At 44.8% G+C, this 26781-nt stretch overlaps 1 protein-coding gene across 1 annotated transcript in view; it reads right to left on the bottom strand.

Annotated features, from left to right (window-relative positions):
• Window positions 1–26781, bottom strand: part of Dnah8 (dynein axonemal heavy chain 8) — a 236994-nt gene that overhangs the window by 161497 nt on the left and 48716 nt on the right. The window contains exons 21-31 of the mRNA XM_028767920.1: window positions 23637–23772; window positions 19749–19861; window positions 18543–18649; window positions 13205–13277; window positions 12684–12870; window positions 9964–10160; window positions 8290–8416; window positions 6279–6514; window positions 4052–4156; window positions 2746–2859; window positions 2081–2143 (exon numbers count right to left, since the gene is read on the bottom strand). Of these exons, the coding sequence (XP_028623753.1) occupies window positions 2081–2143; window positions 2746–2859; window positions 4052–4156; window positions 6279–6514; window positions 8290–8416; window positions 9964–10160; window positions 12684–12870; window positions 13205–13277; window positions 18543–18649; window positions 19749–19861; window positions 23637–23772 (1458 nt within the window). The remainder of the gene's footprint in view (window positions 1–2080; window positions 2144–2745; window positions 2860–4051; window positions 4157–6278; window positions 6515–8289; window positions 8417–9963; window positions 10161–12683; window positions 12871–13204; window positions 13278–18542; window positions 18650–19748; window positions 19862–23636; window positions 23773–26781) is intronic.

The raw sequence follows: 26781 nt of genomic DNA, 5'->3' as shown, positions 1-26781 counted from the left end.
GAGACTCCAAAGTGAGACACGTGTTAGCTAGCCTAAGAGAGCCAACTTGTTTTCTTTACGTACAGTACAGAGTCTAGAAATTGTCACACCAAAGCTAACACACACCTTTTCTTTTCTTAAGATTAATTTTATTTTTAACTCTGTGTGTGCATGTGCATCTGTGTGTGTATACACATGTATGTGGTGACCGTGGAGGCCAGAAGGGAGCATAAACTCCCCTAGATTGGAGTTACAGGTGGTTGTAGGTCACCACGTGGATGCTGGGATCCCAACTCAGGTCCTCTGCAAGAAGATTATAAGGTCTTCCCTGCTGGGTTGTCCTCTTAGGCATCCTCCTTTTGAAAAATGTTTCATTACAAGTTGAATAATATACACTTGATTGCTAAAATGTGACCCTTGTTCAAAGCACGATACAACAGTAGTGATCCATCTGTTACAATGTAAACATGCCATGAGAGTCCCTTTTTCATGGTTACACTCTCCAGAGAGTGAACATCTCCCTACATGCCCATGCTAAGCTCTCACTGTTGAGTCTATGCACAAACTGTAAATCCTCCTTCACCTGCCTGACTCTGTTTATTCCTCCGCAATGCACCTGAGATGCCTCTTCTTCCAGGGAGCCTTCTCTGCTTGCCCTAGTAGTTCCCATCTGGGTTGGGAGACTCATACCCCTACTTCCAAACTCAAAGTCTCCATAACTAGATCAGAATAATGTTGTTTAGCTTGCTGTTGTCCCCATTTCAGCAGCTTAGAGATAACAACCCACTTCCTAATGGAATTCCTATCGACAAATCCACATAGCAAGTATCTCATGTTTTTTTCAGATGTATTTATTTTTATTGTATGAGTTTAAGCATTTGCCTATATGTGCGTATGTGCACTATGTGTGTGCAATGCCCAAAGAGGCCAGAAGAGGGCACTGGACTCCCTGGAACTGGAGTTACAGATGATTTTGAGTCACCATGCGGGTGTTAGGAAGCAAACCCAGGTTCCCCTGCAGAAGCAGCAGATGCTCCTAACCACTGAGCCCTCTCTCCAGCTCTCACCCCCCTTTAATTACTGAGAATGCAAGGAGGACAGGAAATACAAAAATATTCTAGAGTCACTGCAGGAAATAGTTTTTAAGGTGGAGTGGGGGCAGAAACAGGGAACAGAATTGCTTAGGGCTCATGGGGGCCAAATTTATGTAGCACACCATGGATTTACAAAACAGTCATCCAAATGGAGAAAGACAATGAATGGTTGGTCTGATCCAAGGAATATTATAGTACGGACCAAGGGAGTTTAAAGCGATATGGATAAAAGCCAGACTAACACTGAGGACAAGGTAAGTGGGAAAGCAATGTGAAGACACAACATTTAAACTCTTACACTGATCACAGCACACTGTCCTACCAGTTTTCTTTACTTTATCTACCAGAAGAGATGCTAAGAAACAGAACAAAGTATTAATTTCACAACACTCAAGGCATCATTCTCCAACAAAATTGAGATCCTGTGTGCAGCTGAGAAGGAAAGAGGGAAGAGGAGAGAGGGAGAAAGGGAGAGAAGGAGGGACAGAAGGATAGATGGATGGAGGGAGGGATGGAGAGAGGGAGGGACAGAGGGAAGGAGGGACAGAGGGATAAATAATATTGTTTATAAGACAGACCCTGGAGCTTGATGGCCCCAAACTAATCTATTTGGTGAGTTCCAGGCCACTGAGAGACCCTATCTCAAAAGAGAGAAAGTGGGGAGAGAGAAAGAGAAACGAGAGGGGGGGGAGAGGTGACATCAAGGTTGTTCTCTACCCTCCAAATGAATGTGTACATGTGTCTACACACACAGCTGTGTTCACACACATATGCACACACATATAAGCATACGCATATGCACACACATGAACAAACATATGAGCACACTCATATGAGCGCACATATGAGCACACACCTGCATTCACTCACAAGATTAGAATGCAACTAACACTTGCATGTCTTTTAAACATTAAGTTTTTCTACTATAAGATAAAAAAAAAAATTCCCTCTAAAATCGTGTTTTAAAATTCTGCATTGTCAATGTGACAGAGGAAACTGTTTTTTACCTGGAATATCTGCAGCCTGTTGCTAGCCTCTTGGGGTGGAATATTTGGTACCATGGGTCCTTCCTGTAAGAAATAATAATATCTCCATTCTTACTCTTAATCAATATATGTGTCAGTTAATGGTTCTGTTTAGAATTCCCTTTTATTTTTCTAAGAAGATTTAAGTTGCTTTTGAGGTGTGTGTGTGTGTGTGTGTGTGTCTGTCTGTCTGTCTGTCCATGTCTACCTGTGTTTTGGAGGTGGGGGTGGGGGACAAATATGCACAAATTCGTGCAGGTACCCTCAGAGGCCAGAAGAGGGCATCAGATACCATGTAGCTGGAGTCAGAAGCATTGTGAACTGCCCAGCATGGGTGCTTATATCCAAACCCTGCTCCTCACGGTTAAGCAGCCAGTGCTTGGAACTGCTGAGCCGTCTCCCCGCCCTCCTGTCCGAAATTCTGTAGGAATTCTAACTCCTAGACAGGATAACGTTCTAGACCGACACTTATTTCAACAGTCAAATCTGCTTTCTTTCTCTGTCTCACAGTATTGCCTCTATGGAGAGTTGCAGACACTCAAACCAGATCATTTACATACAATGTCTTCTTCTTTCGATAGGTCCTTCGTACTTCACATACACTGACTACACGCATTGTAAAATGCAGCGTGGCGCCTTTAAATTACCGTCTCATAGGCTTCGGTGAAGTTTATCACGTCCTCACGGAAGATCTCCACCGACTCAAGCAGGCTGCTTTTAAATTTAGGTTGCACTTGCACGAGTTCATCTTGTACGGAGACCTGGGACCAAAGAGAATATTCAGCACGGGGGTCTGAGTGATGTATTAAAAATGAAAAGTACCGTTGTCCTCCGGCAAGTCCGGCACGCCATAGACGGTGGCGATAAAGCGCCTCTCCTCACTTGTTCTATTATGCACGAGGGACCCGGATACTTACAGGACACTAAAGTCCTTCTTTGCTTTGTTACTCAAGAGGGCCATTGCACCACAGACAAATATTGCACCAGAAGCCAAAATGTAAAGACTATACTTATCAAACTAGCCTAAGAAAACATAGGCGTGGATCTGTATAAAAGGATTCTGGTCGAGGATTTCCTGAATACGGTATGAGAATACAGGTGTCAAAAGAAAAGGATGGATTGGTTGGGCTTTCATGAAAATACAAAACACTGGTGTGTTTCAGAAGGTGAGGCTGAGAATGTAAGAGGGTCAGAGCTGAGATGGTAGCTCAGTGGTAGAACTCCGCTGAGCATGGAGAAAGAGGCCTGAGTCTGACTGTTCCCAGCATCGCCAAGTCAATCGGACCATCGATAAAATAAAAAGACTATACCCACCACACGAGAGAAAACACTTGCAGATCATAGATGAGAGGAGGAACCTAAAATATATTAAGAACTCATAAAAGTCAACAATAAGGAAAAGCTCATTTTAAAAAGAAAAAATTAAGCCAAAGATTTCCGAGCACATTCCTCTGGCGATCTACAAATGGCCAATAAAACGGTCACGTGAACGGATGTTTGATATTCTTAGCAACTGAAAGAAAGACAAAGTGCCTGAGGCGCTTGAAAATGAACGCTAAGTTAGAGATTCCTCACGTGGGCCCATGTAGCCTACAAATCCATCTACATCAAATATTCAGAAAAGATAAATCCACAGACATGGAAAACGCTTCAGGGCTGGGGGGGAGGGGAGGAGGCAGAGAATGAGGAGCGTCTGCTAACAGGCACAGGGTTCCTTTAGGGGATAATGAGTATGTTCTATCTAGAAGGAGGTCATGATGGTTTTTAGACCATTTGCCAATATATTAAGAAAAAAAAAAACCTGCTGAGTTGCCTGGTTCAGAATAGCCAGTCTTCCGGTACGCAGGTTGCATGTCAACTGAATTATTATAGATGGCAGATTTTCAAAGTTCAAAATGCCTATTCCTGGAAGCCGTGACTTAATAGAAAGATGGGATTAAGTAGTGTGCTTACAGCTTTGCTCTGCAGTTTGTTGAACGAGTATCTCAGGGTGTCAACGCCTTCCGACTCTTCCTTGGTTACTTCCACCTCAAATCGGTTCAAAATGCCGTAGGCTTCCTGCAAAGGGGCGGCAGAATTCAGAAACGCCTCAGGGAAGGCAGCCGCCGGCAGCTATAGATACATCCTAAAACTGCCTACCTTGTCGAGGAAGATGGGGAATGGTTTCCAAAATTAAAGCGCGGATGAGCCTCTATGAGGGCTGACTAGGGACCGCGGGCTCTGAAACCCACGCTTCCCTGCCACCCCTGGTGGAGATGTAGGTAGACCCCAATGAAAGACTCCGGCTTAGAAAACACCCTCAGAGCTATTTTCTCCGTCCGTCCTCCATGACCTTGGGTCAATGCCTGTGGGATCGTGTCTCATACGTTAAAGCAGGGGTCAGCTATGTAAGGAGTGGAAAGAAATGGTGGGTATCAATACTCAGTTGGCTTTATCAAAAGAATGTTTGCTGAAGAAGTAAGTGTATGATCATTTAGTAAATAGCCAGGGATGGGTGGTCCGAGTCCCAAATTCCCACATACTGAGATCTTAAAAGTAACAAGACGTGAAGGTCATTCGCTACCAGTGGGCTCAGAAAGCATACAGTGGTAGCGAGCACTGGGTGTTCTGGCAGTTTAGGTGAGAAATGTCCCCCATAGGCTAAGGAATTTAAAAATACTTGGTCCCCAGTTGGTGACACTGTTTAGGAACATTCAGGACATGTAGTCTTGCTGAAGGAAGTATATCTCTTGGGGAAGGGTTTGAGAGCTTAAAGCTTCTGCCTCCTCCCAGTTTGCTCTCTCTGCCTAATGCTTGTGTTAGAAGGTGTGAGCTCCCGGCTGCCTGCTCCTGCCTCAGTGCCTGTTCCTTGCGGCCAAGGTCCCCAGCCATGACTGCCTTTTATCCCTCTTATCCCTCTGGAACACAGAGACCAAATAGACTCTTCCTTCATAGCTTTGCTTTTAGTCATGGGGGGACTTTTGGTTTTGGTTTTTTGTTTTGTTTTCTTGAGACAGGGTTTCTCTGTGTAACAGAGCCCCTGGCTGTCCTAGACTTCCTTTGTAGACTAGGCTAGTCTTGAACTCACAGAGATCTGCCTGCCTCTGCCTTCCAAGTGCTGGGATTAAGGGCATGCACTACCATGCTGGGCTTGGTCATGGTGTTTAATCAAAGCAACAGAATGTAAGTAGTAGGGGTACCAAGAGGATGCCCAGTACCAACCCCTCAGACGCTATAAATTACATGGAGGATGCTGTCTGAAGAGAACAAACCAAGTAGGAAGCCAGCTAAGAGTGGTTCTCGTCATCACTAAGAGTCAAAACAACTATATATTCCAAACACTATCAACCATAAACTACTTGTGACGGATGGGGATATTCCCAGTGATCTCTAGGACCAAGATGATAGATGTGTGTGCCAGAATCCACTGAGAATTTACACTCCTGTAATTTACCATTGCTGTGACAAAAAAGAAAGAAAGAAAGAAAGAAAGAAAGAAAGAAAGAAAGAAAGAAGGAAAGAAAGAAAGAAAGGAAAAAAAGAAAGAAAAGGAAAGAGAGAGAGAAAGAGAGAAAGAGAGAGAGAAAGAATATGGTACTTTCCCCTAACATCCTCTTTTATTCATCTGAGCTCCGCCAGGTGACTCCTGAGTCCACACAGGTTCTCCTGCCCACAGCATGTGTAAGCTTATAAGTAAGATCTACCACTGGTGTCTAGGAAGATATTTGTAGAACTTACGTAACAAAGTAGGATTAATATGGAAGGGTGTGATCAATACCTCCTGTAAGATGTTGGCGTCTGCATCAAACACTGAACACTGCCTAGCCCAGTAAAGCGTGCTAATATCCCTCTGTATCTGGTTTGTGTTTAAAGTCCTTAGAATGCTCTCAAAGACATCAGCATCAAAAAAGACTACTCCAAGCCGGGCAATGGTGATCCATGCTTTTAATCCCAACACTTGGGAGGCAGAGGCAGGCAGATCTCTGAGTTCGAGGCCAGCCTGGTCTACAGAGTGACTTCTAAGACATCCAGAGATATACAAAGTACCCAACCTACTTAAAACTCAACCCCACCCACCCCACCCCAAAAAACTATTCCCTCTACTAGATGAAGAAATGTATTGTAGAACTGCTTTTTTAAAGCTTGATTTTCTGTTTTTAAAAGGCATTTCAGGAAAGCAAAATGCAAACTCATGACTCACTTCAATCGGCCCCAAAGTCATGTCCATTTGAATTTCATTATCTCGGATACAAGACAAAGCTTCCATGGCGAATCTGACATCATCTAAGTCGCGGATGGGTCTGGACAACTTTTTCAGGTATTCGTTGATAAATGTTATCATGTCGGACATTTTCTTCTTATATTCTTCATTTAAGTATCGACAGAGCAGCATCTTCCACGCCTTGGCCTCGATCGATAAGGCTAACTTCATTGGCTCTGGAGAGGATGGGAAAGACGGAAGCAGAACTCTGAAACGGTATGCTGTGTGCACTGTGGATCCCGGCATCTCAGCCATCTGCCCACATTCAGAATTCACTGACCAGAAGTGACCCGTGGTCACCTGAAGCATGACTAGCCCGCTAGATGCATCGCAAAGTTTCGAGACTGCAAAGAACGTTCCCGCTTCCACGGCATAAATCTGGCTGCAGGAGATGTTTGGTTTTTTTTGAGACAGGGTTTCTCTGTGTAGCCCTGGCTACTATGAAATTCACTATGTGGACCAGGCTGGCCTCGAACTCAGAGATCCACCTACCACTGCCTTCAGAATGGTAGAGTTAAAGGTGTGTGCCACTACCATCCAGCTGGGGGAGAGTTTCTAAGTAATGAGTCCTGCTATGGAAGTCTTGCTCAGCTCGGGACACTCTATCATCAGACCCCCCCTCCTTATTCTGTGTAGTTCCCTCTAGGGAAGCCCCTTTCTGTGGAATAAAATTTATTTCTCTCAGCAAACCACGGTCCTGGCTTGCCTGTTCTTCTACTCCCTCCCTGTCCCGTCCACTTGAGAGTATTTATAGAACAGGATTCAGCCTGACTGACTCAATACAGCTCAATACAGACTCACATGCACCAATGTGAAGAGTCCTTTCTTGAAAAGTTGGGATGAGAGTTGAGAGTCACTGGAAAGCAGAAAACCCAGAGAGAGGAAGAAAGGAGCAGCGAGGAAGGACATCCTCAGCCTTCTACAGGGTCCCGTGGTCCCCTAGTCCACTCTGAAGGTCCAGTGGCATTGTGGGTTTTGTGGTATACGTGTTTCATCTTAGCTTTTAAAGATTTATTTTGTAATTATGTGTAAGTGTATGGGGACATGTACACATGAGAGAAATACACAAAAGCCAGAAGGGAGCGTTGGACTCTGCAGATCTGGAGTTACAGGCAGTTGTGAGTCATCTGACATGGGATCTTGGGAACCAAACTTGAGTCCTCTGCAAGAGTGGTACACCCCTTAACCAGCAGCCCTCTCTCCAAACCCCTAGCTTTGGGTTTTAAGGTAGCATAAATGTGTGTGGTGGCTCGAGTCTCTAGTCTCCACACTCAGAAGACTGAGGCAGGAGGATCAGGAGTTCAAGGCTATCTTCAGCTGTAGAGTCACTTGGGGCTAGTCTGGACTAAATGAGACTCTGTCTTAGAAAAAGAGAAAAAAAAAAAGGGAGGGAAAAGAATATAGATGGCTTAGAATGACTTGGTATTTGCAAAATTATACCAAAGCTACTTGTTGAGTCAAATACCATGTCACCGGTCCCATCCGGATGTCCCTTCCACCCAAAGTCAAACATCGCTACCTTGTAAAAAATATATATATATGGATACAACTTTATGTAACTCTTAGACTGTAGACCAGGCCACAAGAGTAGTCTGTCCAGATCCCTACCACAGCCCTTCCCTTCTGGCAGACACCACTGATACAACGTTTGTGTATCAGATTTACATCAAAGGAGTATGGATAACCTTGTATCCACTTCCCCATCCTTTCCCAGGGCTCCTCTCTAGGAATCAGAGAAACTAATGTGAAACCTCCCCCATCCTTAGAGAGAGTTATGAGTCCTCAATTCTGCCATGGCCCCCGATTCCTCCTCAGAGGTCCCACCATGCTGTTGTCTCTCTGTCCATGGCATCAACAACTTTTCTAAGAACCCCTTTCCCCCAACCATCCACCTCAGTTGTTCCCCCTTAAAGCCCCACCAGAGACCCGTCAGTAACATGGCTGCAGTTACCCGTGTGCAGTTCCAGGGCTCCTACAACAATAATGGGCTTCAGTTCCTCGATCTCCTGCTCAAAGGTGGCATAGTGGAGAATTTCTGATCGGATCTCGGTCAGGGAAGGGTTGTTGGCCAAAAACTCCTGTCAGGTAACACAGCAGTTAATACTTCCTTCACTCCTTAGGAGTCTTAACTGTCTCACTTATAATACTTAAGTTACGAACAGGACTTGCTCTGTAGCAGGATTCTCACATGGGGACATGGGACCCTAAAGCTCTCTGCTAGAAAGCAGTGTTAATTTATGGTGGCTAGGCTCAGTAGATTCCCATAAGTCCAAGTCCCAAGCATAATAGGGAGTAACCTTATACGGCCCTTCTTTGTTTCTCTTTATATTTTAGCCCTTGGCTCCCTGTGGTGGTTTGAATACGCTTGGCCCATCAGGAGTGGTACTGTTAGGAGGTGTGGCCTCACTGGAGGAAGTGTGTCACTGTCAGGGTGGAGGTCTCCGCCTATGCTCAGGTTCCACCCACTGTGGAAGAGAGCTTCTTCCTAGCTGCCTGCAGATGCCAGTCTTCTCCTGGCTGCCTTCGGAACAAGATGTGGAACTCTCTAGCCCCTTCAGTGCCATGCCTGCCTGGACGCTGTCGTATTTTCCTGCCTTGATGATAATGGACTGAACCTCTGAACCTGTAAGCCAGCTCCAATTAAACGTTATACGAGTTGTCTTGGTCATGGTGTCTGTTCACAGCAATGGAAAGTCTAAGACGCTCCCTTACATGGTAGCGTATATTCTGATGGGGTGGTCTAAGTTACAGGGTACTCCAAAGCCATGCATACGCACATAGATCCTGATTGTGTTATAATATGCAGTCCCTTTGATCAGAGAGGATCCGAGCTACAGCTCATACACTTTTACACTTCTCCGTGCTATGAGACACTGGCTTCAAATAGAACGAGGTATTCTGATAGAGCCTAGGGCTGAAGTCCTCATGAAGCACTTTCACAGGACACTGGGACTGGTCAGTCTAGGTTCAGAAGCCTCCTTGTGTCTCGATTGTACATGACTGTCCTCTGTGCTCAGCTGAGCCAGTGTGCAAAAAGTCACCACGGCTGGGCTTGCCAACTGCTGGCCTTCCCTCATACAAGGTGAGGGCAGGAAGGACACCCACAAGTATCCTGCCCCTCTCTCCAGCCAACCGAATACAAACCTGTCCTGATTGCCTGTGTCCTTTAGCATCTCTGGGAGGGACTAGAGTACAGAGGCTGGAGAGAAAGAGCCAAAGGAAGGGGACTCCATCTACACGGCCTATGGGGAAGGTACCAGCCCTGCTGGACGTAGCCCTCACAATATAGCTTTTAGGGTTACCATGCTCTGAAAGTAAAACTCTCTGGTTCCCCAGGGGGAACTTTGATGGAAATGAACGTTGGTCTGTCACTGAGACTTTATGAGGAAGTAGATACATTGTTGCCTGGTCCCGCCAGAGCCTTGTTAGCAATTCCCTCAGGGTATCAGCATGAGAAAAACTAGCTGCTTGGCATTTGTGGGGTCTTGCCTCTGCTAGGAGTCCTTGCATTATCCTCAAAAGCTTCATTCCACCTCAACCCATCTCTCCACACACATCTCAAGGGTCAGAGGTCAACAAGCCAAATACAAATAATAAATAAAACGCACAATCAGTGGAAGCCCACCTTGACTTTCACATCTCGGTCTTCTGTCCAGAGAGTCTTGTACTTCTGAAAGTCCTGCAGGGCCTCAGTGGCCGCCTTCCGGAGAGAATTCACAGAGGAGGACAGGAGGAGGACCAGCTTGGAGATATCCTTGTGTTCTGCCACACCAGGGTAGAAGTTCTTCAGCTTCCTGGCCGGGATGGTTTCTTCAAAGGACCCTGCAAGCAGATGTTTCCAATGGCGAGGGTGCCTGTATTTAACTTTGGAGTTCTTATCAACTGTGGTATGGGGCTCATTTTATAGAAATGTGTGTGCAGTTTATGGTATGGTTTGGTTACATATATCATTTATTTACTTGTCAGTCAAGAGGGCAGTGTGTATATATGGGGGGAGGGGTATCGGTGCTCTCTTTCCACTGTAGTTCCCAAGAGAAGAGAACAAACTGTCAAACTTGGTGGCAAGCACTTTCACCCACTGGGCTATCTCATTAGTTCCCAAAATTATATGTGTGTGTGTGTGTGTGTATTTAATATTTTTATTTCTATTTATTTATTTAGTATATCTATGTATGTGCATGTATGTGTTCTCAGGCATGTCATATTATGGGAGTCAGCAGTCCGCTGTGGGAGGATGGTCTCTCTCTCCACTAGGTAGACCCTGGAGATTTAACTTGGATGGTCAGGCTGCCGAGGGAGCACCTTTTCTTGCTGGGTCATCTCACACTGCTCAGCTCACGCCTACCCCACATCCTCCTACCCTGGCTTTCTTTTTGAGACAGGATCTCATATATAATAACCCAGGTTGGCCTTAAACTTGCTATGTAGCCAACAAGGTCCCTGACTTCTGATCTTCTTACTGATACCTCCCTCGTGAGTACTGGAATGCCGGGCATGCACCACCATGGTTGGTACCATTGCAGCACTTTAAAAAGTACTTTTTTTTTTTTGACAATTAAATAGCATGAGGCGTCATGTGAAATTACAGACTCCCAGTTTCGCCTTTGAAATGGGATAAACGCGTGATTAGTGGGCCCTATATTCCTGCATCGGAACAATAGCCCGGCTGACTGGAACCTGTGGTGTTTACCCAATTGCCTGCCTCTGTTGCTGAATTAGATTTAAGCAAAATAAAACACAAGGTGCTAGCTTAGTTTGATTGGCTGGCTGACTGATGCTGTGGTGTGTTTTGTGTTACTGAGAACTTCACTATATAAGATTACATTTGAGCTTAGAGTGAGCTGGGGACCCATTCCCAGCACCCACTCGTGATGGCTCACAACCATTCAAATCTCCGCTTCCAGGGAACTCTGTGCTGTCTTCTGATCAGGCATGTATGGGGTGCACAGACATACATGCTAGTAAAACACCTGCACACATAAAATCAACCTAAAATAAAATGAAGGCTGTATTTACTTTTTCATTCCCATTCTGAGACATCTGTTAGCCATTTGCTGTTGTTACCCATCATGCATCTGTGAAAGGCACAAAGGCTTATGGGACCACAAGGGATGCTGAATACGGGACCAGCGCTGAGATTTGTTTTCACCCTTCGCCTTTTCAGAATTACTGTACAACAGTGATAGAACCACAAACCTTGTTTTCCTGGGGCCAAACTCTCGCTGTATGTTATGTTGCAGATAAAAGAGCGGGCAGTCGCGGTTTTAACAAAGTAAAAATTAGTAAGTAAACATACCATCTAAGAAACACAAGGCAGTGTGCTGGTGCATGTCCATAATCCTAGCACATGGGGAAGGTAAAGGCAAGAGGACCAGCAGTTCAAAGTTATCTTTGGCCACATAGAATGTTTGAAGCAAGCCTGGCTACATGAGACCTCTTGCCTCAAAATATAAGTGTGTGTGTGTGTGTGTGTGTGTGTGTGTATATATATATATATATATATGCTTTTATATGTGTATATAATTTATGCTATATATATACTTGTATATACATATACTTACATACTTTCATATATAAATACATATACTATATATATTTGTATACAGTATATATATATACACTACATATAAGTATATAATTATAAAAGCATATATACTTATATGCTTATACATATAAAAGTATATATACTTCTACATAAGTATATATATTATCAATGTATCTATACTACATATACATCCTATATAGTGAATACTATATGTGCATACATATATACATGTATAGTATGTATATCATATACTATATGTATTTATGTATAGCATACACAAGTACATATACTATACATGTATATAATATATACAATATGTGATATATGCTATATATAAGTACATAACTATATAGTATGTGATATATATCATATATTGTGTATTATATTATATTAATTGTGTAATATATATGTATGCTATCTTATACTATATACAGTATATTATATAGCATATAATATATACTAAATATGTATGTACTTATATACATATATATGAATAGTTATTTATATATATTTGTGGACAGAGAGAGAGAAAGAGAGGGAGAGAGAGAGAGATGGGGGTGCTAGAGAGATGCCTCAGTGGTTAAGTGCAATTGCTGCTCTTGCAGAAGAGCCAGGTTCTGTTCCGAACATCCCTATCAGGAGGCAACCACCTATAATTCCAGCTCCAGGGTCTCACGGATGCCTTCTTCAGGCCTCTGTGAGCACCTGCACTCACATGCACATGCACACACATTTTGGTTTCACTTTTTCTCTTCTCTCACTGTGCCAGGAATCTAACGCAGGTGTTTCAGTTTTCTTACTCTCTTCCTTCTTCAGTGGTTTCCCCGTGGCTGAGATTTGGTCGGAACCTCGAGAATTGTTCTGGGGAGACTTTATCCGCCTGACCTGCTGCTGTCCCCAGTGGGCCACTCCTCTGCTGACCTCCAGGGTCAACTGGATCATGCGGTTGATGGCTTGCTGAATGTCATCCAGGCTGGGAACCATCACCTATGAGAAGAAGCAGCGTGTATATAATTCTCCCCAACCCACCTCATTCTACAAATCTAACTTGTATACACACAGAGAGAGAGAGAGAGAGAGAGAAAGAGAGAGAAATAATAAACTTTTAAAATAAAATAAAAACACATGGAACCAAGGTCTTTCTGTAAGTTAAAGTACAGTTCTCCCATAGAGGTTTTTTGCTTTTTGTTTTTTGGTTTTTTTTACATAGTTGCTCATTTTTGCAGCACTGGGGACCCAAAGCCTCACATTCTAGACACTCACCTAATGCTGCTGTGTTTTAAAGATGCGCTACCAAAACACCGCTGCAAGTAAGACTCACCACATTAGGGATCGCAAGATGCACTTCGGTTTTTATGAAGGAAACAATGTCCTCTGACCGCCTTCGCCCTTGGCTAGAATGAACAGACAGTTTAACTGGTGAGTGTTAGCTCAATTTCAGTTTCTCACACTGTGTGTTTCCGTCCTAAAAATAAAGACCGTTTTTAATCTCGCAAATGCCCCCAAACCAAAGCCTCGGAAGCAACAAGATAGAGGAAGCAGGAAAAATTTAAGAGCTAGAGGGTAGGGAAGGTGCTCGAAAGCGCCCCCTTGTGGACATGGCGTGACCATTGCATTCATCGGCTCGCACCAATGGCTACCTGCATGGGAACTGCACAAGCTCAAGGCAGCAAGATCAGCCACAGACAAGACTCTGGGTAACCAAGAAAAAGAGGACATGAAGGGGGAGGTGCATTGGGAATGCCTGGGGAGAGTGGGAAGAGGGGGTTGGAGGGTAGATATGATCCTGAACATTGTTTACATGTATATAGCTGTCCTAGAAATCAATAAAAGTCACGGTATTGTTAAGAGATTTTTTTTTAAAAATGGCAAGTTATACCAAAAGGATGCTGTTTATCATAGAACCATGAATAGCACAGGATCAAAAGACATCGTTTTGGTATTCTTGGAGGTAAAATATTAATCACGCATACATTTCCTAGTATTTGAATGCTGGCTTCCCCTGGGTAATAAATAACTAACCATACAAAGTCAATGAATGGCATTCTTTTCAGAGACTAGGATTTAGACAGACTCCCTGGTAGGCAGTCAGCTAGGGAGAGGGGCCATGGTTATGTAATAAAAGTAGTCAATTTCCAACATGGCTGGAGTCTTCCTTACCCTCCTTGAGACAAAACCCTGGCAGCTTAAAACAAAGGCCTTGTAGACTTCCAGTCTCTCACCAGAAGGTCCCCTGCTGATGGACTGGCCCAGTAAGTTCAAGGCTGGACCAGGACATGTTACACAACAGTTCTGGATCAAGCAAGTATCCTACCATTCTTCAAAGTTTAAATAAGGGGAGGAAAACTCTACAGCGGCTTTAAAAGCCCAGCCCCTGAGCCGAGACTAGATTTGTTGGCTTTCTGGGTGTCTTTTTCTCTGTGTGCAGCCTGTGCATGTGTGCCCCCATACCTCATAACTCTTTCCTCATAACAGCTGACTGTGTCTGTTGCTGTCTGTAGCATTTGAAACTTCTCTGCTGTTACCTGTGGTACTCCAGATTTTCCCTGCCTTTTAACTCATTAATTAGAAAAGAAAGAGAATCCAATTAAGACCACCTAGATTAGTGGTTCTCAACCTTCCTAATACTACGACCCTTTAACACAGTTGTTCATGTTGTAATGACCCCCAACCATAAAGTTATTTCGTTGCTACTTCATAGCTGTAATTTTGTTACTATTATGAATTGTAATATAAGATACCTGATATGCCGGATGTCTGATATGCGACTCCCAATGAGGGACGAATCACAGGTTGAAAAACCACTGCTCTAGACTGTCTCACTTGGTTCTCAGGCTTGCAACAATAGAGACCATCACCGACAAAAACTACACTTTACATTACTTATTATTTGTTTATTTTTGTATGACTGGGATTAAGATGAGGCCTTTGTTATGCTGGGAAAGTGTTCTGCTACTGAGCTGTATCTCTAAGACTTCATTTTCTCTTTATTTTGAGATATGGTTTCACTAACTTGTCCAGGGCTGCCCTTGAACTGACTGTAGCCCAGGCTGACCTTAAACCTGTGATCCTCCTGCCTTAAACTTCCTAAGTGCCTGGGGTTATAGGCTGGTGTCACCGTACCCAGGCTCATACACTTTTTAGTAGACACTTCTACATGATTAAACATGGAAAAAAATAAATTATTATGGCCCGCTTTCTATATGAGGTATGCTGAGACTCCTTCCAGTCTCACGGAATCAGGGGACGCTAGGGCCCTCCCCCAGATGGCAGCTGAAGTAGCTTGTCTCTGGAACTCTAAGAGCTGGACAGTTACCGTGGAGCCTACAATCAGAAAAAGAGCAGTCCTAAGTCAAAAATTGTTCGTTAAGTTACGGCTCTGTGTCCTGAACCAATAGGAAGGTGAATTTAGGACAGGGACCAAGTCCTGACCTGAGGGGAGTAAAGATAGAATATTTTACAACCAGGGGGCTTTAAAAACCATTGTCTTGCCCCTAAGGGGATAGGAACTCTGCTGGAAGACCGATAGAGTCAACTAACCTGGACCCTTGGGGCTCTCAGAGACTGAAGCACCAACCAAAGAACATACATGGGCTGGAACTAGGCCTCTCCGCGAATATGTAGCAGATGTGCAGCTTGGTCTTTAGGTGGGTCCCGAACAACTGGAGTGGGGGCTATCCCAAAAGCTGTCCCCTGTACATGGGCTATGTTTTTCTAGCTGGGCTGCCTTGTCTGACCTCAGTGGGAGAGGAAACGCCTAGCCTCACAAAGACTTGAAATGCTAGAGTTTGGGGGATACCTAGGGGGTGCCCCACCCACTCAGAGGAAAAGGGGAGGGGGGCATGGGAGAAGGATTGTAGGAGGCGGTAATGAGCAGGATGTAAATAAGTAAAAATGAAAATTAAATTAAAAAAGAAAGAGAAGAGAGAGGGGGGGACAGGCAAATACTGTCTTGGGCCAATGGACCAAATCAGCACGGTAGCCCATTTTTGCCTTTCTATGCAAGCTCTCTTTTCTGCGGAATGTTATATTAAAAACTGCTTTGATTCCTCTGCTCTCTTGAATTTGTCACTGTCTTATTTCCCGCAGACAGGAGATCCCACTCAGAGCCTTCCAGAAACTGCTGTTTAAACGCTATCACTCACGTACAGACACAGAAGCAGAGGCATGCACGGAGATGAGACCTTTGCCTCCACACCCATTGCTCTCCAAGACAGGAGTATCTGAAAAATGCAGACCCTCCCATTCTCTCTCTCTCCTCGTGAGTGTAAGAAATGCTCCCGTCCTTGTGTGAGCACCAGAAGAGACGCGGGAACCAAAGGGGAGTGAAGACCGTGGGTTCAAAAGCTAGCGGAGAGCTGGGTTCTCATCACTCAGTCCTCATTCCAATGAGGAGCAAGCGAGCAAACGAACTCAGTCTCCCAGTGAGAGCCAATAAAACGGGGGGGGGGGGGGACACAAGGGGCTCAATCTGAGAACTAGAAAAAGCTCCCCCAAGTGCAAGCGAGCCGCTCAACCAAAAGAAGAGGCCTCAGATAACCGCCTCCGTCATTCATCAACCTGTTTCAGAAACCAAAGGATCAAGAGGGTGGCCGCACATCCAGCTCCTCACTCCCTCCCCCGCCTCCTGCTGGCTGTAGACTCAGGCTGCAAAACCTACCCCCTCCTCACAGGGCTATAAGAAGAAACACTCACCCACCCTCGCTGGCCCATGGCCCTCCACTCCCCCTCCCCTGGGCCCTTCCACCATGTAAGTCTTTTTTCCCTCTCCCCTTCTCCCTCTTGCTCCGCCCCCACTCGCTCCAGCCCTAAGTACACGGTAGCTGTCTTCAGACACCCATATGAGGGAATCCGATCTCATTATGGGTGGTTGTGAGCCACCATGTGGTTGCTAGGATTTGAACTCATGACCTCCTGAAGAGCAGTCAGTGTAACGGCTGAGCCATCTCTCCAGCCCTATGTAGGTCTTGATTCCTCTTCAGAACCTGCTGTCTCTGGTGCTGGAGTCTGAACTGCTCAGAGCTCCTCCATGCTGTTATCTGTCTGCCCCACGGAGTTAATAACTCTCCTAATACACTTCTCCCCACCAACAATCTATCGGTGTCCCCTTGAACCTCACACAGAGGAATATTCAGTGGCGTGCTCTCTGGTGCGCACAAAGCATGGGGTTTACATGGCTGTAATTTCAGCACTTGGGAAGCAGAGTCTAGAGAAGACATCCATGGTCATCCTTAACTATGTGTGGTGATTTGAACATGCTTGGTCCAGGGAGTGACACTACTAGGAGGTGTGGCCTTGTTGGAGTAGGTGTGGCCTTGTTGGAGTGGGTGTGGCCTTGTTGGAGTGGGTGAATCACTGTGGGTGTGGGCTTTAAGACCCTCATCCTAGCTGCCTGGAAGCCAGTAATCTGCTAGCAGCCTTCGGATAAAGATGTAGAATTCTCAGCTCCTCCTGCACCATGCCTGCCTGGATGCTGCCATGTTCCCGCCTTGATGATAACGGACTGAACCTCTGAACCTGTAAGCCAGCCCCAATTAAATGTTGTCCTTATAAGAGTTGCCTTGGTCATGATATCTATTCACAGCAGTAAAACCCTCACTAAGACACTATGGCGATAGCTAAGCTTAGTTGTCAGCAGATGGGCACTCGTGTGAGGAGTTTTGCTTGACTGGATTATCTGAAGCAGGAAGGTCCACCCTAAGTCTGGGCAGCACCTTCAGGTGGCCACCCACATACGAGGACAGGAACTTGGCCTTACACCTGCTTGCTTTCACTCCTGCTGGCAGGTCCACCTGTCCTGTGGCAGCAGCCTCCATTCACTGATATTAACAACACGAGCTTCCTCCGGAATCCAACACATACCCAAGACCAGCAGCCCTCCAGGCCTTAGCATCAGGTGGGGACAGCAGAGACATCTAGCCTCATGGACTAAACAATGACTGGATTCTCAAGCCTCTTCAATTTGAGACAGCCATTATTGGACTACCGGGATGGCAGGTTGTAAGCCAATCTAATAAACCCCTTTTAACACTTTATACACACACACACACACACACACACACACCATCAACGAGTTGTAAATCAGGCATGAACAGCCAGCCTGCCTTTCAGCTCCTCAGCTTATAGCAACGCCTACCACCAGGTGCAGGGTATTTGTACATCGCTATGAGGTTGCTTAGCACCCACACCTCCTTTAAAAGGTCCTGGCCACCCCAGATATCTATCTATCTATCTTTCCCTCTCTCCCTCTCTTTCTCTCTCCCTCCTTCCCCCATCTCTGTGTGTCTTGCTCATTCTCTCTGTCTCCCTGTTTCTCTGTCTGTCTCTTTCTCTCATGTCCCTTCTCTGAGATGGCCTTTTGTTCTCTCCCCTCCCCCAGTACACCTCATGCCTTAGATCTATTACAAGGCATAAGCCCTCAGCAGAACACCTTGGCCCCTAGCCTGGAAGGGTATCTTTTTACTGCCTTATCCTAATATATATATATATATATATATATATATATATATATATATTATCAATTCTGTTCCTTTAGAAAATGCTAGCATAGCTACATAGACCCTGTCTCAAAAATAAATAAGCAGATAAATAATAGAGGTACCACTGAATTGCATTATTACAGCAGTTCCCCCGACATCTTTAACTCATTTTCAACTTGCCTTCCAACAAATATCCTCCTTTTCATTGTGTCCAAAGATAAGCGTGTGGCCTTCTGTAGGCTGTCTAGCAACTGATGCGAGAAGAACGCATAGACCTCCTTACATTCCTGTAATAAGAAATCATGTTACATTTAATACCAGACGCGAGCCCCTAACATCCCCCAAAGCAACAGCTCAATATTTAAAACAGCACGGGAAGCGGTAAGAAAGGACAAACTATGCAATTTCAGTGATGCGGGGGAAATGAATTCAACCCTGCATTTCTTGCCTGGTTTTCTTTAGACAAACACATAACAAATACCTGTTAGCAGTGTATGAAGAACGCTTGCAGAAACAGCCTAGCAAGCCACACGAGGGCAGACCGGGAAGCGGAGATGCAAACCCAAGTGTGATTAATCCGTGTTTGTTCAATACTCCATGAGGCATGCCAAAACTTGCGTGCTAGGTTTCTCAATGCCTGGTGAAGGCATCTACCCAGAGGGGACACACGAGTCTTTCTCCGCAGCCGATGGGTATGGTCGATCCGGGCTCTGTTTTCTTTTTTATCACCGTTGTTCCATTGGTCGTGATAGGAATCAAACCCAGGTCCCTCCTGCATGCTAGCCCAGTCCTAGAACCCCTGGAACCTCCAGAGCTCTACCATGGGTCACACACAGGGCCAGGTACCGCCTCTCTCTACTGAGAGACCCTGGCTCCTTTACGTAGGAGAATCAGGTTAAGTGGAGGACAGAAAAATTACCAGAACTAACAGGATTGCCAAGCTTTTCAGGTGGTCCTGGCTTCTGATGGAAGCCACAGATACAATCAGAATCTGCAACAGGCCATTCTGGGCAGCAGCACAGAGTCTGGTGCGGTGACCACGCCCCTCAATCGGAGGGACCAATGAGGCTAAGCCTTACGCATGCAAGCACATGCGCACATATAAATAAATAATAGATACATTTTAAAACACGGGCAATCGGAATATTATACAACCTGCCATAGACAGAATCATATCAAAATGAGGGCGGCAAAGAAGACCTCAAGGATGCTAGATCTTGTCTGAACCCACAGCAGAAAAAAACCGCCCAATGCATTTTCTGAATCCCACCTTACGTCTGACCCGATTGGTTGCGGTCCTGTACCTGAATAGCCACATTTGTGTCATCTACAATCTTACGAATCGCTCGTCCACAAAACCTCATGAGTTTACCCCACGATAAATACCTTTTTAAATTCATCTTCTTTATCATTGGTGTCGACCTCCCTCGACTCGGGGTCATAATCGGGGCTTTCGCCTTCTTCTGCCTCACTTCCGAAAACAACATGCTTCCTCTGCTCTGGACACAGAAGGCAAAAAAAAAAAAAAAAAAAAAAGCAACACTTAAAATTTCAGGGTTACAGTTTACCCCACGTGACCAAACCCTATCACAAAGTTCTTTATTGGTTTTACTTTTTTCATTTCTATTTTATGTGTATGGGTAAGCGTTGCCTGGGGGAATGTGTGTGCTCAAATACGTGGAGGGCAGAAGGGGACTTGGAAACCCTGGAACTGGATTTCATTGTGAGCCACAATGTGGGTCCTGGGAACGGAATTCACCCGGGGTTCTCTGTAAGAGCATCCAGTGCTCTTAACTGCTGAGCCATCTCTCCAGCCCAAGACACCTGCTCTCTGCCACCTCCAGATCCCGTTTCTCTGTGTAGCCCTGGTTGTCCTAGAACTTACTCTGTAGACCAGGCTAGCCTCAAACTCCCAGAGATCTGCCTGCTTCTGTCTCCCGAGTGCTAGAATTAAAGGTGTGAGCCACTACCGTCCGACCCAAGAAGCTCTTTTAAAAATTACCTTTAAAAAACACGTTTTTATAAAAACTGGTTTTGTGTTTAGGGTTTCTTTTACATTCCTTCTATTAGGAATCCAGTTATTAACTAGCCAACCCGAAAGGCACACTGTTCAACTAAAAACGCATTCCATCGGTACGTCCATCTTTGAACTTAGAATTCAGAGGAGGGGAAAAATGGAACCGTCTCTGCCAGAATAAAAGTGCTTGCTGTGTGACAGGGATCTGAGGTTGGTTTGTGGCATCTATGTAAAAAGCTGAGAGCGGTGGAATGCTTGTAACTCCAACACGGAAGAAGCAGAAATAGGTGGGTGTCTGGGGTTTGTTGTCATCTGGCCTAACCAAAATGGTGAACTCTGAGGTACCAAGAGATGCTATCTATAGATTAGATAGATAGATAGATAGATAGATAGATAGATAGATAGATAGATAGATGGATAGATAGACAGACACATACATACATACATACATACATATATATATATATAAGTAAATAAATAAATAATTTCTTAAAAATAATTTTAGATCCCAGGTGTGGGCTGATGAGATGCAGGTGTTTGCTGCCAGTCTGATGGCCTAAGATTTATCCCCAGACCCAACATAGTGGAAAGAGGCAAGAGACTACCACAAGTTACCCTCTGACCCCCACACAAAACGCACAGATATACCTAGATATACGTAATTTAAAAAACAAACAAAACTCAGGAAGACAGCATCCTGGAGAATATCATCCGTGGTTGACCTCTGACCTTCACATCCACATGCAAACATGGGCACCAGCACACACATATAAAAAATGAGCGTCTGTCCGTGTGTGTGTGTGTGTGTGTGTGTGTTGGGGAAAAAAATTTAAGACCGCTATACCTCCCATCTTTCAAAGTCGCTCACTGGCACCTTGAGCATCCTAAAGTGAGCTGACATTTTGTGGTTCTGACACTTCTGACATGAACAAGGGAGAGAATAATGTCATCCTTAGCACGCTGACACTCTTAGACACACAATCCTGAGCTATAGGGGCCATCCTGGAGGATGCTTCCAGGATCCCAGAATAATCCAGTAGGGACCACCCACCCAGTGTGTCAACCAGAAAATGTCTTTGGGCATCGTTCCTTAGCAGACTCACTCCTTATTGCTACGTCTGAAGCCGCAGATTGGATGTCACCAGGGAACTCATTGAAAAGACAAACTCATGGGCCTGGTGTATCCAACAGGTCTCTCTCAGTCTCCGTCCCTCTGTCCCTCCCCCCCTTCTCATAATATCACTTCAGTGGGATCTCCGTTTGACTGGAATGTTCCCTATCTCGCTGAATATGGGGAGGGGTTTCCAGTTCCCCTCAGGTACTTTGGTATTGAGCTAACATAGCTGACCTCTGACCTCTTTAGCTGACCTCTGACCTCTGCTAGGCAGAGCCCTTCCACACTGCATTGGCAGCACGACTTCTAGTCTAGTCAGAGGCCTGACACATAAGAACCAGCCTGTACTGTAACCCTGAGCAGAGGATGCTGGGAAGAGCATCCTCTTTTTGGTAAAAGAACAAGTCACTATAAACTTCTATCCAGTCAGTTCTTGTATAGAGCTCAAAAAAATAAATAAATAACAACCACGCCTTTTTTTTAACTACAGAAATCTTACATTGCAAATTTACCCAATCATAGGACAAGTTCAGCAAGCCTAAAACAACCACGTTCTTAAACAATCTAGAAGAAGAAAGCAAAAAAAAAAAAAAAAAAAACTCCCCAGCAAGGAATTTAAAGTCACATGACCCTCGTGAAGAGGTTCCGATGCGGCAGCTTGTGGTTTATGAATACACATGTTTACTGGAATTATTGGGGCCCGGGGTTCTTTCAGCAAATTGAGAGATTCTTTTTAAAAAAAATGAAAAACAAGAAACACAAAAAATTCAAAATTATTTCAATCTCTGTTAATAGACAGTAGGATGAGGAAATATCTCCTATTCCCAGCCAGACATAGCCAGCACACTAGGACGAGTCCCAAGTTTAAGACAGAAAGCTCAAGGCTGAGAGATGGCTGGGCTCTTAAGAGAATCTGCTTCTCTTCCAGAAGACCCGAGATCATGGCAGGTGGCTCACAAGTCCCTGTACTCCAGCTCCAGGGGACTGGACACCCTCACATAAGTGGCTCACATCCACAAAGACACATAAGCATAAATAAAAATAAAGAAATCCTTGAGAACAGAAAGACTCGGGCTCCTCATATCACCCTTTGATGAAGGGGGAAGGGAGAGGCACAGCATGCTGTGACCTTGGCCTCCACTGTCCTGAACCCCTGAAGTCTTCCTAAGTGGGAACACACAGCTCATTCTGCAGAAAGGACTGGGGTATGTGGGGGTGGGGGGTAGAGGTGTCTTAAAACATGATTCTGCCCAAATTAAAACTTCCAGAGCTGTGAAAATTATAGCTCTTAGGTGTTTAAGAAAAAAGCAAAACAAGTTAAATGGCCAATTTGACATTAGAATATACACACATGTGTACACACACACATATACATACACACAAATGCACACAAATGCACAGATACACATATACACATACATACATAGACACACATATACACACACAATTGCACACATACATATATATACATACACACATATACACACACATATACACATATATACACAAATGCACACACATACAAACACATATACACAAATGCACACACATACATACACAAATGCACAAACACATATACATACATACATATACACACAAATACACACACATATGCGTACACACATAAACATATACATACAAATGTGCACATACATATGCATACACATACATAAACACAAATGCATACACATACACAAATACACACACATACACACACAAACACACACACATGAACACACACATGAACACACACATATACACACAAAATGCACACACACATGCACACACACATACATACACATATACATACACACACAAATAAATGTATACACACAAACGTACATAATATGCACATATATAAAAACACATACATAAACACACACTAGACTGAGAGGGCTTTGTCTAGGAAGGCTGGCTCGTAGAGTTGGCTGATGGCTTGCATCTGAAAACTAGGATTTCAAGGGCCCCACTCTTCCCTAACTGCCACCAGGACCCCACAGGGTCAAAACTGTGACAACAGTGTGGCTTATCCTGGATACCTGCTTTCCCTCTATGTAGCAGGAGATACCCGTGGAGAGGGAGGGGCTGGGGGCGGGGCATCTACCCACAGTACCAGGGATTAGCAACTTACTGGCAGAATTACCTGGTACCGATTTGGCTGCTTTCCCGGTATATTTAACTTCGTAGATTTGTTCAAATATTAATATCAGCTCCTTCACGGCTTCTTCCACGTGCCTGCTCTTGTGGTTTAGAATATCAGCCCACTCTTTGGTGTACGACTATTGGACAGATAAATCACCATTAACTTCCAGACACCTTAAACACAATACTGTGAGATTATTATGACTTTAATGTCTACGGCCGTGATTAGCTCTTTCTGAAAGGAACTTGAGGGGCTGGATGTGTGGCTTTGGTGGTCTAGGGCACTTTGCTAGCGTGGTCCTAGGTTCTACCCCCAGTACTATGAGATGAGACAGACAAATGATGTCTCATTGCCTTGATTAAAACACTGACCAACAGCCGGGCGGTGGTGGCACACGCCTTTAATCCCAGCACTTGGGAGGCAGAGGCAGGCGGATTTCTGAGTTCGAGAGTTCGAGGCTAGCCTGGTCTACAGAGTGAGTTCCAGGACAGCCAGGACTATACAGAGAAACCCTGTCTCGAAAAAAACAAAAACAAACAAACAAACAAAAAAACCCTGACCAAACCCAGCTCGGGTGTAAGTATTTGCCTTGTGTTTCCCATCATAATCCATCACCCATGTGAATCAGAAAATGCCCCCACAGACACACACATAGGACCATCTGATGGACGCCATTCCTCAATTAAGACTCCTTCTTCCAAAAATATATCTACGCTTGCTGTCAAGTTAGCAAAAACTAATCAGCACAATCTACCCTCCGCCAACTTGACACACAAGCGCATCGCCATTAAACCGTAACCTTCCACGTCTTGTTTGTTGCTGAGACGCCAGCTGTGGTATCCCAATTACAAATAGGGTGAGAGCAACTTTCAAAAGCCCCATGTTCTTTTTAAAAGTCCACGTTCACTTTAAAATTCCCAAGTCTCTTCAACTGTGGGCTCCTGTAAAATCAGAATCAACGTATATACTTTCTGATACCAGGAGGAGGTTAGAACCGGGAAGCGGTACCAACTGGATCAAAGCAAAACCAAATCCCAACAGTGTATAAAAAGCTTGGTGTCTAACATCTGGGACCTGCTCGTGCAATTCTGTTGAGATCTGCCCTAAAGGTGCGGGCCCATGTTCTAACACTAATGAAAGACCCAAATTCTCATTGTCTTGAATTAGATCAAGTTTTGGATCAACCATAAAAAGCAGCTAGGTCTGGCAAGCCTGCCCATGTTTGGGCCATTTTCTCTGGTCCAGAAATGGTTCTGTCTCTAAAACCCCCTGCCTGTTGTATGGCTTCTTGTCTGCTGTATGGGGGCTGAGCTCCTCCCTCACTTAACCCCCATGGCTTTTATTTCTTCTCCCTTCCCCTGGGAAGCAGCTGAGGTTTACTCTGTACTTGCTCTGGGCTTAATTGAAAATAGATTTGTCTCACATACAATACATCCTGACCACAGTTTCTCCTCCCTCCACTCCTCTCAGCTCCCCCTACCTCCCCTCTCCCCCAGACCTACTCCCCCTCTGCTTCCTTTTCAAAAAAAGAGCTGACCTCCAAGAGGAAAAGAGTCCCTGGAGCAGACAAGAGTCAGAGACACACTCACAGTTAGGAGTCCTACAAAATATCAAGCTAACAGCCATAACGTACATGCAGAGGAGGTGCAGACCCATGCGGGTCCAGTGCATTGGGCTTTTTTTTTTTAAAAAAAAAAAACTCTAATAGAATTGCCCTTGGGCTTCTGTTTCAGTCCGTTCTCGATTTTATTTTTTATTTATGTGACTGAAAATCACAGGAGGGGATCCCAATCTCCCCAGTATCATCTGACAACCAAGAAGGGACACCCCAAATCTCCCAGCAACACTCCCAGAGCCAAGGATATTTACAGTGGGTGACCCCATTTCGTTTCCACACATAACGCCCACCAAGATCCGTTCGCACACATGTATAATAATGTTCAATCTATAACCAAATGCTGTCAAGTTATCCACGTGTCCCCGACAGCCTACACAAGTTGCAGTAAACTCATACAACAGGATACTATAGTGTCACAGGACAGCAAGGACAAGGCAAGCCACATCTGTGCAAATATAAAGATCACGCCCTGTGCTATAAGAGGCGATCAAAAAAAAACCAAAACAACAAAAGCAAACAAACAAACAAAAAAACCTGAGATAGAGAATGCTAATTACCAAGGGAGAGGAAAGGAGACTGTCTGACCAGGATCGCTGGACACTCACTTGGGCTAAAGAAAGGTCTACACCTTAGAGACAATCCCAAGGCATGGCCTGTGTAGACATTCACTGGATACTAAACATCTGTGGTCTAGTGGGCAGGAGAGATGGCTCAGTCATTATGAGCACTGACTGCTCTACCAGAGGACCCAGGTTTCATTCCCAGCACCCACATGACAACTCATAACCATCTGTAACTCTAATCCCGGTGATCCAACACCCTCTTCTGGCCTCCTCGGGGACCAGGAATGTACATGGTTCACAGACATACCTGTAAGCAAAACACCTATACATATAAAAATTTTTAATTAAAAAAAAAAGATTCATGCGACTTTTAGATATATGTGTGTAAACACAAATTAACAAAAAAGAAGAGAGAAAAGTCTGAAACGTCAATGGAATTGGATGCTAAGGAGCTCAGATGCTAAGTATGACTGACCGGATGCTACTGCCATTGTGTAACCAGCTATGACGTCAATACGGCTGGACGAGATGGGCCAGCTACAGAAGCAGGGAAAGAGGCAGGCCACAGTGTTAAACTGAGCTTATAGTCCTGACCTAAGAGATGGGTACTGAGGGGAAGAGAGGTGATTCAAGAAAAATCTGACAAAACCTGGCTTGGCTGTAAGACTTAACAGACTTCGGACTTGGAGCACGGAGAGGTGATGAGTCCCAGGTTCCTCAGTGACTGAACAGGAGGACATGTGAACCCACACGGAAAGAAAAATGGCAGCTGGGCCCTTAATCCCAAGCAGTCAGGAAGGCAGAGGCAGGGGGAAATCTCTATGAGTTCAAGACCAACCAGGTAGTAGGCCAGCCAGGGTTACATAGCAAGACCTTGTTGAAATAGGAAGAAAGGAGGAAGGAAGGAAGGAAGGACTGAAGGAAGGAAGGAAGGAAGGAAGGAAGGAAGGAAGGAAGGAAGGAA

The sequence above is a fragment of the Grammomys surdaster genome, unplaced genomic scaffold, assembly GCF_004785775.1.
Source record: "Grammomys surdaster isolate TR1022 unplaced genomic scaffold, NIH_TR_1.0 183, whole genome shotgun sequence".
Lineage (NCBI taxonomy): Eukaryota > Metazoa > Chordata > Mammalia > Rodentia > Muridae > Grammomys > Grammomys surdaster.
Note: the sequence above shows the minus strand (reverse complement) of the source record. Positions and strands in the feature narration are given on the sequence as shown.